Below are 14784 nucleotides of genomic sequence, written 5' to 3'. Positions count from 1 at the left end.
GATATTACGAAGTGTGACAGTGCGGTATCTAGTCCGCTGTGCTTTTTTCGTCACTTACAGTTGCGTCATAGTAAAATTTAAATCCTTGTTTTCATGATTTATTTAAAATTATGCATCGGTTTTTTTTTCACTCATTTGTACTAAAGGCAAACCCCCATGCAGCAATCCAAGAAGTTTTGAACAGCTCAAAGACTTCATTCTGAGGTTTTAATTTTTGATTCATAACCAGAATGACACGATGTTCGCTATGCGAATCTAAAATATTCGAATAATCGTTGCAATTGTTTGGGATTTAAATGGTGTTGTAAAGTTAAAAGGTAATTTTAAGAAGTAAAAACAACAAACTGTCCGAAAAATTGAACACTAACATAAATATTACTGAAACCTTTACTCATCTTCGAATGATTTTGGTAGAGCTGAAGTGAAGTGTGACGAATAATGTATTTTTTATTTATTTGACGTGAACGTTGCTTAACAACATTTTATACTTTCTCGTGTACGAAGCATAGAGAAAATTCAAACTTTGACGAATATTCGCGTTTTTGATCTCAGTGAGTTCGAAAGACACACTTTTTGAAAATGTTTATCTGTGACAAAGATACTCAAAAACATTTTGAGCTAAATGGATAAAATTTGGTATATGGCATGTACACTAAATTTGTAGATTTCTATTAAATTTCAAGTAAAATCCATTCCAGTTTTTCGAATATCAGTTAAGAAGATAAGTACAAAACGAAGAGAGCTAGATGGATAAAATTTGGTACACGAATTTAACATCTAAAGTGTAGACAGATTTGTAAAATGTTTAGCCAAATCCAACAACGCGTTGAACTCTGTGAATCTGTACTTTCAGGAGCATAACAGAAACACGCATTAACTTAAACATAACAAATCTGGTATCTAATTTTGTGACTGCAATTATAGTATTATGTCGAATTTTAGTTTCGCGTCTAAAACACAAATTCTTTTTTTGTATAGTATTAACTGCTTGCCGGCTATTAATCGTCAGAAAAAAATCTAGCGAAAGATTCCGCGATGGATTCAGTAAAATTGCTAGAATCTCACCAAAGATTAATATTTCATAATTACTGTACACCAGTGCCATGGAAGGCATTCTCTGGCATAGGGTCTTTGTTAGAGATTATGCCAGCAAGGTTTGGGAATATCGCTAGTTCCCTTAACGGGTCTGTTGAGAGAAAGTGAAGTTTCCTCCATAGAGTGAAAATACGATTTTCCCATCAATAAATTTTGATTTGTCTTGAAAGTTATATATCAACTGCGAGTCATATGATTTTAAGCTTTGGTCAGGGTGTAACATCATCAAAGTTTATACAAAGAAATCAAATAGTGATGCAAAAAAAAAGGATATAGGATATATTATAATGAATAAATGTCGTTTACTGATGCAAATCATGAATCGCTAAAATCTATTATGTAAATTGTTGAAACAACAGATAAAATAGTTTTAAAAGATCAAGGCTTAAGACAGATGGAATTTGCATCTCCGAAATCCCGTGAGCCGTTCGACAGCAATAACGAAATATTTACGTGTAAAAGGCGATAATTGATTTAAAATGAATGTCCAAATAGTAACTTCCTCAACGTAATATTAATAAAGAAAAAAAAACAATAAATTAAAAATATAGTAAATTGAATCAGGAAAAATAAATTAAAGTTGAATTTTTTTGAAAAGGAGATTTCGCATTTTCATTTGTGAATTTTTAATTTTACATCATTTTCGTCTCATTCGCAAGAATTTGCATCCAATATCTGGAGCTATTGGACTGAGAGAATTTCATACCAATTGCCGGTTTGGGTGTCAGGAAAATCTTTTGAATGAAAAACGAAAGAAGACTGACACCAGGAATTCATGTTTTTCAATGAAAACATGAAACACAGCGGTTAGTTTGTGGGGAGGCAAATTCTAAGCACTATAAAATAGGGTTGTTAAATTTTTATTGTTGCATGAATGAAATAAAGAATAGAACACGCGGCATGAAACTGTGGATTCTTAGAACGGATTGCCGTTTTTTTGCCCCTCTCCCGATATTTTTTGCGTTGAATTGGAAATGTGGAAGGTGAGCGAACTTCTGTGTCGAATGTTCTACCGTGAAACTGGCCATTTAATGAATCATTTTAGAGCACGCTGCCGGAAACAATAGCCAGAAAGCCCCGTTGTTGTTTCTTCATCCCCCCACGTGACCTGTGCGCTTATGATTCATGTCTGGCGGAGCGGCAAACCCTTAAATAAAATCAATACAAGCCACCACAGAATATTTTCCTTTTTAAAAAAATACCGATAAGGATCACGCTACGCCACTGCATAAACAAGAGAACGGAACTTTCGAACTGTTTGCTTCATCGGTTAGGCCTGTTGCGGTTGATAACCGAGTTCCGTGTTGAGATAACGCTGCCGCTGGAATTCGGTTTAATAAAGAAAAGGGACCGTTGCCAACTGCCAATCGATTTTTATTTAATTTTTTTAAATGAATGCCGAAAAGGTTACAATTATGCATACCGCATTCATTGGTATACTGATAGCATTGTTGATCACCAAATTTAGAACAAGGCGGTTTCAGTCTGTTTTTTCATTCCTTAATCATGTTCGCTATCAACGTTTAGAAGGCAGATTTTTAAAACTACTCTGTATTTAATGATGTGTTTTTACCTAAAATGCGTTACAAAAAAAAATTTTCTTTGGAAAAAAATGGGTGATTTTATGTTAATGCAAAATTGTCATTTACACTTTGACATAAAATCATCATTTGCATTTTCGCAAAATTCATTTATTGTTTTCGCAGAATCGGGTTTATCCAAAGAGAATCCGAAAATGGGTATGGATGAAAATGCTTTTGAAATCAATATAAAAATGCGTTTAAATTATTTTTATTAACAGTATCAGGTCATAATAAACAGTAGCTTACATATCTAATTGTTTCTTGAAAAATTACCGGAACTATGCCAAGCGATTTTTAAAAACCAATAGAAAGCTAATTCTTTATAAGTTATCACTCATTTTAAAGAATGTAATAAATTTTAATAAAATATTGGAAAACTAACTTACTGACATAACTTAATATACATTTGTTACATATAGTATAAAAGCAGCCTTTTGAACTGTGAACTTTAATGGGTGAATCACCTAAATTATTATTACTAAATTTTCATTAAAATTTTCTTAATGCATCACACTATTTCTGTGCAAAATTTTAAGAAAATTTATTCTGTGATAAATTTTATGTCTGATTTCTATAACAAAAAAAGATCGCTTTTACTCTAAATATAATCGTATTAATAACTTAGGACATCTGACTTTTCTTTGTATTGCCTACTTAGTGATATTTTGTTAATATTTGATATAAACGATTATTACTTTCTCTTATGCGAAATATAGAGAAAATATTATAACAGTCAAAAAATTCGGATGCAAAATTTTAACGAATTTCTGCGTCTCCCCCCCCCCCCGAGTTCGAAAAACACATTTTTGGAAAATGTCTTTCTGTTTATCTTTGTCAACAATAACTCAGAAATGTTTTTAACTAGACGATTGAAATATGATATACGATCTTTATACCAAATTTGTAGCTTTCTAGTAAATTTTGAGCGAACTCCGTTCAGTGTAAGTCTGTCTGTCCAGTTCGAATATAAGCTAATACAATAATTACAAAACGAAGAGATCTAGAAGAATAAAATTCAGTACACAGATTTAACATCTATAGTGTTGATAACTCTCAAATTTTGTGCCAAACCGAACTGGGTAGTTGAGTCTGTTGGTCTGTACTTTCAAAAACATATAAACAAGGTAACTCAAAAATGCAATGACTTAAATAAATCAAATTGATATGTGATTTTTTGACAATGAGTAGTTTTGTGTCAAATTTATTTCAATCGGTTGGGAAAACGCTTCTAAAATACGATTTTCGGATACTATTAACCGTGTACTAGGATTAATCGCCAAGAGTGGCATGATAGATTCAATTGGAATGCTAAATTCACGCCAAAAGTTAACTATTGTACGCCAATGTCATGCAAGGCATTTTGTGGGTAACATCGTTATTGGAGAATATGCGAGAAAGTTTTGGGGAGACAGTTACCGCTTTAATAATTATTTAATTAGTTCCTGGATGAACTTTACACAATTCCATCTTATTTATATCCTTGAGGCATTTTTTTTTCTCTCTTTCTATGATATTCTCTTTGTAACGTTTTATCTGTTTTTGTAAACATACACGTTTGTCCACGGTTAAAGAATTGGTTTCTAAGTGCCATTTTATGGATTTCTAATAACTGTTGTAGGTGGCACTGAGGGTGCATCATTTGCTTTTCGAAACTGAAACAATTGATTGTACAATGAATTTGCTTATAATATTATTATTAATAATTCTGGGGGGGGGGGGAATGCAGCTTTAGTAATTTTTTGTAATTTTTTTCGAAGACAGTTGTATTTTTGGAGTTAGTTGCGTAGCTGTTGGTTATATAGTTCATCTCTTTTTTTTTGTTAAATATGGTACACATCTTAAATTTATGGAAAGGCTTTCAAGTAATATTTTAGATATACTAAATTTTCATATGAATAATTTCAACTGCTTATTTTAAGCATTGCCTTGACGAATGAAAAGATTGTTATGTAAGTTTTTTTCTGGAAAATTAATTAATCTGTTTTAATTCACAGTCATACTATTTGCTGGCACACCAAACCTATATGCTTTGTCTTGATTCCTGCACCATTTCATTTCGAAACTATTTTTATCTTGTTTATCTTTCTTTTCTCGTTCGAGTTGAATTATTTCGTTTGAATCATTTTGACCATTCAGAGATTTCCTTCAATTCTAATTCATGTTTTCTTTGTTAAATCTAAAGTAATGTAAATTCTAAGCGTTTTTTATATAGTTTCCATTTTATATCTTGGAATATTTATTCGCAAGTGTACAAAGGAGATTGACATTAATTTTTTTAAAATTTCAAAGAATCATTAATTTTTATAAGAAAAAAATCCTTCAAAAAATCGGCTGCATTTCCTATTTAAATTTTATACTAACTCGTAGAATAACAAGATATGCTAATGAGAGGATATTCGGAATCGAAATGTTACTCTGTTGGAGGAAGAAGGGCTTCTGTGGCCTGGTCTTTGGTGAAAAAGTCTTTGCTTCGGAACCGGAGGGTTTCAAATTCGAGACCCGATTCCACCGAAGAACAGTCAAGCAAGTCTAGTGCACGTTAAATCCGTCGGGGCAAACGTCCTCCCACTGGCGTGGTGTAGAAGTTTGGAGAGGAGTGCCGGCTCAGGTGTCGTCCTCGTCATCTAACCACGGTTCAAAATTGTGAGGCCCGTCCCAAAATAACTTGAGTGTTTCTTTAAAACGGAACGTTAATATAACCAAAACTGAAGGGGAGAGAGAATTCTACTTTATTTAAATGGTACGGTTTCAAATGCCTTTGTAGCCTTCAAGCAATTGCGGATTCATGTATTTTTGCAGGTCTAGACTGTGCAAATTATGAGGCTTCTTTTTTAACAGCAAGTGAATTTGATTTCACATTTCTGCATTTTTTTCTTTTAGTCTAGTATTTTTTATTTTTTTTTTTATTTTATTAACTTTATGAAAATCTATTTGCTTTAATTTATTTACTACTAGCCGCCTTTGGCGACCAGCTGGTTCGCCAATCTTAATGTTCGTTAAAATTTTAATAATTAAATATTTTATGCAATTTCTACTTTAATAGCTTCTTCATCAAAATATTTTAAAACTTCAAATTTTGATTATCATATAATTCATTCATAATATTATAAAGGCCTTCAGTCATAACGTAATATGTATCTCTCTCATTTTCTGTTAGCACCCGTAGAATTTATGCTTTAAATTAAAGTGGAAAGAATTTATCTTCAATTAATATAATAATATTTTTTACTGAAACAAAGCATTTTTTTATAATCTGATTACTGAAAATAGAGTCACTCAGCGTTTAAACTTTATGGGCACTAAAGAATATCTTTTTTAATTTATGTAATATCTCAAGAGTTGGTCAACAAAATTTTCTTAGATTCATTATGAGCAGATCGATTAATTAACAATGTTTAAATTTAAATGCATCAAACACTAAGAAAATAAAACGAATCGTTTAAAATAAACGGTTGAAAACAGGTTTTAAAAAAACTACTTAAAAAACGATGTACTTAAAAATATAAGCATATACAAAAAATATATAACTAACATAAATACAATTCACTTACAAAAGCATGCAACTAACCCAAAAATAATTTAAATCATCCATTGATAACGTTGTCATGGCAACAATCAGAACAGAATGCGCATGCGTGAATTTTCTTCGCCGGTTACGTAACGCAAATACGTGATTTTTTCTACGCCAGTTGGGGTAACGCTATGCGGATTAGAAATTTTTAATTTCCTTTATTCTGTTTTATTTTAATTCAAAAGTACTTCAGAATGAATCTGAAAGATTGATTCATTAACAATGTTTAATTTTAAATGTATCAAACATTAAGAAAATAAACAGAACCGATTGAAATAATCCGCCGAAAAATTTTAACCCTAGCCTCATTACTGTTGGGAGAAAAAAAAACTGAAGCCTTACTCATTTGGCGGTGGGGAAAATAGAAGATTTTTTTGGCGGGAAAGTTAGTTTTTAATTAATAATTAAAATTCTAATTAAAAATTCGAAAAAAGAAACCCCAGGTGCACATTCCCAACCTCCAAGGTATACATGTACCAAATTTGGTAGCTGTAGGTCAAACGGTCTGGCCTGTAGAGCGCCAACACACACACACACATTGAGCTTTATTATAAGTATAGATTACTTAAAACTGTCTGGCATCCATGTTTCTGCGTAATGTTATCGTATCATACTTTCAGTTTTATAAATAATTTAACAACTAATTAAACATAATGTGGGAAAAGGCAACGACCAGCATTAATATTTGAAATATATTTATTAAGATTAAAGTACAAAGGACAAAACATTACTACATAGAACATAAAAGATACATGAGCGTGAGCTGCACGTCTTGCAGTCTCACTGCCCAACTCTCGTCTGCCAATAATGGCGGGAAAGCATCACGTGATTAATGACGTGACGCAACATGGCCAGCATGGCGCCATACAGGATACGGGATCTGTCAGCGCTTCCCACATCGGCCATCATGACAGGATAGGCGACCTCGCCTTATGGTACCCAGTACAATGAAGTAAATATATAAAACAAACAGCAAATACAGGAAAATAATTTGTAAAATTGAAATATTCACATGATAAAACAAATAAAATAGTCATACCATCCGTGACAGCATAAGTATATTGCAATACAATAGCGTGCACTGGAAATATCGAATAACTAACTAAAAATAAAAATAATATTAGTGTTGAACATATAAAAATATAAAAACACAAAATAAACAGAGAAAAAAAAATCAAAGTCTATATCGTCCAAATATACACACACAAAAAGAAGGAAAATTATTCTCTTTCTCTTTAAGTAGTGTTCAGTGTTTTCTTTTGAAACACAATTCAAGTGATATGTTCTATATTGCTGGACCATGGTTTCATATATTCTGCACAAGTTGAAGTTTTTGATGGTCCATCGAAGAAATCATACTTTTCAACATCGTATGTGTCGTTTGCTTTAATTTTGATCACTTTATATGGTTCGAGAAATTTTTGTTTCAATTTCAGACCAGGGCCAAATTGAGTGCGCTTGATTGCGACGAGATCATTCAATTGAAATTTTTGAGCATGTTTCCTACGCAGATTGTAGGTACGGCGATTTTCTTCTTGGATTTTGAGGATTTGTTGTTTTGCATCTTTACGGAGCTCATCACGCTGTTGGAGAAATGCAGACTGGATCTCTTCGTTGACGATTTCGAGGATTTTTATATCATGCTCAGATTTCATTTTAGTTCCAAACAGAATTTCGAATGGAGTAGAATTGATACTTCGTTGAAATGTAGAATTAATAATTTGCTGAACGGAAGCAACATGGCTATACCATTTCTCAGGGTTTTCTATGGATAGCTTGGAGAGTACAGATATGATAGTAGAATTAAGTCTTTCTACCTGACCGTTTGATCTAGGAAGTCCAGCTGTAATAGCAATGTGGGTGATATGCTGATGTTCACAATATTCTTTGAATGACGTAGATGTGAAAGCGGTACCTCTGTCCGTAATAATCCTTGAAGGATTACCGAAAACTGATCTTTGGCATTCGAGCTTATTGAGAACTTCAGCGGTGTCGGTGGACTTGGTCGGGTAAAGCCACACAAACTTCGTAAAGGAATCGATGATCGCCAGAATATGCTTATATTTCTTAGAAGTGCTGGGAAGAGGACCCAAATGATCAATATGATATGTATGAAAGAGAGTATCGTCTTTGTCAAGTGGATGCAAAGTGCCATCTAATTTGCCACGTTTTCTGTTATTTAGAATGCATGTTACACAGTTGCGTATGCATCGTTCAATTTTCTCTTTCAAGTTCGGAATAAAGAATTCTTTGTTTAACATTTCCTGCTTGCGTTTTACTGCAAAATGGCCTCGTTCATGACAGGATTTAATAATGTTGGCCTGCATATCATCAGGTACGACAAATAAATCGATTCCGTCTAAGTTCTTATATAAAATGTTGTTTTTGACTATGTAGTTCTCGTAAGGTGCATTTTGAAGTAATGCTTTTATAGATGTAATATGCTCATCTGTCTGTTGAGCTTTGAAAATTTGAAGATTGACACAGTCTTGAATGATCATGCAGCATGGGCTTCGGCTAAGAGCGTCGACATGAGTCATCTTTGAACCGGTTCGATGCTCTATTTCGTAGTCAAAATCCTGAAGGTATAATGCCCATCGCGAAATCCGGGAATTCATTTCTTTTTTATTTAACGTTTTGACGAATGCATTACAGTCAGTGATAATTTTAAAGTGTGATCCGAGGATGTAAATTCGGAATTTTTTAAGAGCTTCTACAATGGCGAGTACCTCCAGTTCATAGCTGGTGTATTTTCTTTCGCTGTCAGACGTTTTCTTGGACATATAATACACTGGATGGAATTTGTTATCATCTTTGGATTTTTGTAGTAGGACTGCCCCCAAGCCATCAATTGACGCGTCTGTATGAATTTCAATGGGACTGCCTTGATTAAAAATAGTTAAAACGGGTTTATCAGAAAGTAACTGTTTTAAGCGTAAAAACGCAGTTTTTTGCTGAGCTTGAAATAGAAAGGGGCTGTCCTTACGAAGAAGATCACTAAGTGGTTTTGCTATAGTAGAGTATGAGGGAATAAATTTTCTAAAGTATCCCGTAAGACCTAGAAAACGTTGTACGTCTTTTGCATTTTTTAACTCAGGATAATTAAGAACGGCTTTAGTTTTGGAGGGTGAAGGGAGCAATTTGCCGTGTTCTACTACGTGACCCAAAAATTCAATCTGACTATGCAAAAATTGACATTTTTTAAAGTTTATATCTAGTCCATAATCGCGAGCTACTTTTAGAACAGTGTTAAGGCGTTCGAGAGCCTCAGATTCATTTTTTGCGGGAATGACGATGTCATCCATATACGGGAGGACAATGCCTTTTGCAATAAGATCACGAAAAACGGCATTTATGTATCGCATAAAGACAGGAGGACATGAACTTAAACCGAATGGCATATAACGGAATTGAAATTGACCTGTATTTGTGACGAAACTGGTGTAACAACGACTTTTTTCTTTTACCGGCACATGAAAAAATCCGTTACGCAAATCGAGAGTACTGAAAATTTTAGCATTTTGAAGACGATCTAAAATGTCATCAATTAATGGTAGTGGATAATGGTCTTTAACTAATTTACGATTTAATTTTCTATAATCTATACAGACTCTATGTTTTCCATCTTTCTTACGAACTACGACAACTTGACTAGCATAGGGTGAAGAACATGGTTCTATAATTCCATTTTTTAACCACTCGTCTATCTGCGCATTTACTATATCACGTTCGGCAAAGGGTAAACGTCGAGGAGAGTGGAAAATTGGCTCATCGTCAGTAAGCGTTATATCAAGTGCGATGTTCGTGGTTTTAGTTTTGTTAGGTTTATAGGCTAACAAAATCTGTTCAACCTCATTGCGAGTTTGTTTAGAAATATTCGGACCTATATCAAACGTGGGAGTTTCGGCAGAAATAGCCATTATAAAACTGTCAGTTTCAACAGGATCATCAGATTTAGAAATTTTGGAAAATACAACACCGTCAGGTTTAATTGTCAAATTTGCCTGATTTATTACGTCGCAACCTATTATTAGGTCATAAGTAGTACAATTATTAGGTACCACAGAAATAAAAACAGGAAAACTTTGTTTGTCAATAATAATTTCAGATTCAAAGGAACCTATTATTTTAGTTTGGGAAAAACCGAATCCAGTTAGTGTCATCTTGTTATTCGTCAACGGCGGCGATCCTAGTTTAATCCATGCAGAATGTTTGAGAAGTGTCGAAAAACTACCAGTATCGACTAATCCGGCAAGTGTATTATTAAGAATAACAACCTCTTTATGCATATTCGACGGAGAATGCAATAAATGTAAAGTGTTGACATTATCCCGTGGGGTAGAACTGTCATTCCGAGTAGTACGGTGACAATCGGAAGATTTATGTCCGAAAAAATTACAAGAAAGACATTTAGGACCACGATTACGATTAGGGCAAGACTTTGCGATATGTCCAAAATCGTTACAGTTGAAACAACGCGTCTTACTGTTAGTCGGATTACTAAGATTCAATTTTGATTCTCTTTGTTGGACAGGGATTTTATGTATTGTATCACGTCTTTGGCCGTCATTAGCATATCTAGAATACGACATCTTTGAATTATTTGCGTTCATTGCACTTACGATAGTTTCGAAAATTCGTAATTTTTCTTTAAACTCAGAATAACATTTTGCACCGTAAAGAATAATTTTATCAGAAGGGGAACCCTGTATCCCATTTATTGTGTATTGAATAACAGAACATTCATCAATAAGGGTTTCAGACTGATTCGCAATTTCACGCATGGCAATAAAATATTGCATAAAAGTTTCATTCGAGTGCATTTTACGTCTTTCTAGTTGTTTATGTATTTCAATCGAAGTTACTTTATCGGAAAATTCATTAATGAATGCACTTTTAAAAGCATGATAGGAATTTAGATTTCTTTGAGAGAATAAAAAGATTTAGCTGCGCCGGAAACTAATCTCTTTACAAAGATTAATTTTTGTTGTTCGCTTAAAGAAGGAAAAAGAGAAAAATTCTCTTCAACATCATAAAAAAAACTTTTAATCGAATAGGAATCATTTCCTGTGAAGTTTCTGCTACTACCACAGAGATCGCGTAATAAAAAACAAAACTGAAGGTTTATTTCATTCATCGTTTGTTTATTCGAGGGATCATTTTCGAGTGATTCCCTTTTGGCGCCAGTAATTAATGCCTGACTGTTATTTATTAATGTTTCGTCTGAAGTTACGGGGATGGGGAAGGAAGAATTATTACCCCCATTACTTGTTGAACTTTCGGTTTCAGAAATCTGTTGAGGAGATAAAGGTTTTTCTTCTGTTTCCGATAAAAAACTAGTATCTAGCGAGTTCTGAAATTCATTTAAATTTGTTAGGGCTTTAAAAATATTTTCACACAAATCATCTTTGTTACTTTCGTTTACTTCTAAATGTAATAAATCAGAAACGGAGATAAAATCAGATAAAGAAAAATTATTCAACAACTCTTGTTTATGTTTTTCTACATCTAAATTTTCAAATCTTTCAAAATTTCTCATTCTTTTTCTAGAAGAATGGTCAAAATTACTGTAACCTAACACAGAGTTAAGCAATTTTACGGAATTAGTTTTTGCATATTTAAGGGAGTTAGCGATTAATTCAATATCGCCTAGTTTTAAAGACATTGTAATGAATTAAAACAGAACTAATGCACATTCACTCGGGATTAAAATTTAAAGGGAGAATGGAATAAAGTAACGTACTATACTATAAATTACAAACTTGGGAAAAAATTGCGCCTACCTGGTTGGGAGCAGTCGAATTATTCACTCTTAAAAGTTCCTTTTTTTTAAAGCAGCCAGTATATGTCAGCACAGTTGCACAAGAACACGAAGTAATTGAACCTTTAACGTTTCCACTTGAATCATATCCATCCAAAACGTGCACTAACGTCCATTAAAATATCCACGGCAAAAATCCACTCTTATCAAAATTATTAGCATCAATTTAACGTCTTAAATTGTACTAACGTCCACAGCTTTTCAACAATTTGGCGGGATTTGCTAGGGGTATTCACGAGAAAGGCCGAGCCCCCAAAAATGTGGGAAAAGGCAACGACCAGCATTAATATTTGAAATATATTTATTAAGATTAAAGTACAAAGGACAAAACATTACTACATAGAACATAAAAGATACATGAGCGTGAGCTGCACGTCTTGCAGTCTCACTGCCCAACTCTCGTCTGCCAATAATGGCGGGAAAGCATCACGTGATTAATGACGTGACGCAACATGGCCAGCATGGCGCCATACAGGATACGGGATCTGTCAGCGCTTCCCACAATAATGAAACATATAGGAACCTGGCCTGTTATGTTTGGTAAAGATTTAATGCTTCCAAATTTTTTATCATTCATAGAATTTGTATTTTTTACTACTTAATTCATTTGGCAAGTAAAAAAATAAAGTTTTTAATCAACTTGCTTGCTGACCTCTCTTGGCCTATCCCTAGTCTGTCTGTCGGGAAATCCGTCACAGTTTTCAATGCGAATTCTATTCTAAGTTATACATCTTTCTAATATTCGAAATAGCGTCAATGAAAAAAAAAATATTTTGCAAGAATTTTTTTTTTCTGTTGAACTCCAGAATTTCTAACAATAAAAGCTGATTTAGAAGACGCGCATCTTGCCCTCCTGGAATGTTAAATTATTCAATAAGATAGTGGCTTCTTCTCGTCGGCTATTTTCCCGCCAAAATTAGATTACGTTTCTCATTTTCCTTCACAAACGACTTTTCCAGGGAGATACAATGTGGGATTTTGCAACTATAAAGCACTTCCTACGTCATTTTCTCTGCTTTTACCACTAGAAGCCCTGGGCTATTTTTAGATTAGTTTAATCTAAAGTGAAATATTGCATAATTCAGTTTATCTTCTCCGAGAAGAGGAATTAAAATATTCCACCGATTGAAAATATGGCAGCTTGCCTATGTCATGTCACTCCTGAAAAACATTTACTTTTTTTTTTTAATATGCAAATGATTTTAATTTTCTTAGCTTCTTTTATATTCCATAGGATTTAAATTTAACTAAAGAAATTTATAAGCTGATGCCAGATACGTTGTTAATTTTATTATGATCAAAACAACATTTTTATTAATTATGAAAATAACTTTTCTTAATTGGATAATTTCATTAAACTTTGAAAATTGATTGATAGTTCAAAATGCAATGGATACATTTTTATTTTATTTTTATTCATACATTTTTCTATTATTATTTCCTAGAAGTTTGGGTGTGAGCGAGCCGTGAGTAAAAATTCTCCGAGATCGCCGAGTTGAAAGAAATATCCCTGGGAAATTTCTGAACAGATCTTCCTTCTTTAAAATGCATTTGTGTAACATTTTATACTGCTCATAGTAGTCGTATATATCAACAAAACAATGTAAATATAATTTTAATAAAGAATACCACTTTAAATCTGTTGCTTTTAATTTGAGAAATTTCATTTACCACTTGTGATGACTTCATTACTACGAATATCGAACATGGGAATGTCCTTAAAAAATTTAATATGTGATGGCTGCATTGCTACGAATATCGAACATAGGAATGCCCTTAACATGTGCAATTACTCTTCAAGTTACCCGAAAATTTTAGAATTTTACTGAAAAAGTGTCTATTAATGAAATTTTATATTCATTACAACAATTTTTGAAATAATTTTTTTATTTTATTCTTAACAAAACTATACTAACTGTTATGAAATTATATTGAAACTTTTTTTTAGAAAATCTGTATTCGAAATATTTTGCTCCCTAAAAATATGTGAATGCTTTAATATTTTAGTACGCGATATTTGGTGGGATTTACTTGAGGATCCACTTCAGCTTTAAGATATTTTGAAATTTTTGCGTTCAATTTTCTTCTACCACTTTTAATCACGTTTCCTTTTTACTTGTTGCTTTCATGCTCAGTTCTCTCTGAATATATTCAGTCGGGTATTTGGAATAGTACTTTATACACTTCTATATAGAGTGCTATTCCATCTATCCGGAAGTATTCTATAATAGTATACTTCCGGATAAATGAGTTGATACACCGGAGCTGAAAAAGAAGAATCGAGTTGCTATGATCATTTCATATGATATACTACTACATTCAAAAGGCTTCGAAAGTTTTTCAATATTTTTCAAAGGTAAATGAATTATGCCATCTCCTGCTGAAAAGTGAAGGGTACGAAGTAGCATGTGATCATCTAATCAGAATATGTCTCATTCAGTTCAAATACATACAATTAATATCCTTTAAAATTAATTCCGATGTATGATTTTCACTTCCATTTTTGTTTCGTAATATGTACACTTTTTAATTTACACGCGTTATAATTTGATTTATGAAATTAGATTCCCGTTTTCGTTCTTATGAAATAAAGTGATTTTTTTAAAAAATATGCATTCCTCGTTAATATTTATCAACTTTAAGAAAGAAGAATCAATCTGGTCGCTAAAGGTGACTAGTTTTATTAATTCTAATACAAACATGTTGTAATACTT

General features: G+C 32.9%; 1 protein-coding gene across 4 annotated transcripts in view; it reads left to right on the top strand.

The window, feature by feature from the left end:
• Positions 1-14784, top strand: part of LOC129971855 (uncharacterized) — a 219883-nt gene that overhangs the window by 168176 nt on the left and 36923 nt on the right. Inside the window, exon 10 of one of the 4 annotated variants that reach the window (XM_056085841.1) lies at positions 13516-13664. The exons of the other annotated variants lie outside the window; for them this stretch is intronic. Within the exon in view, the coding sequence (XP_055941816.1) occupies positions 13516-13529 (14 nt within the window). The 3' untranslated portion in view covers positions 13530-13664. Of the gene's footprint in view, positions 1-13515; positions 13665-14784 lie in introns of those variants that run through there. 4 annotated transcript variants of the gene reach the window in all.

Source organism: Argiope bruennichi, chromosome 1, assembly GCF_947563725.1.
Source record: "Argiope bruennichi chromosome 1, qqArgBrue1.1, whole genome shotgun sequence".
NCBI lineage: Eukaryota > Metazoa > Arthropoda > Arachnida > Araneae > Araneidae > Argiope > Argiope bruennichi.
This window is presented reverse-complemented; position numbering and strand designations above follow the sequence as displayed.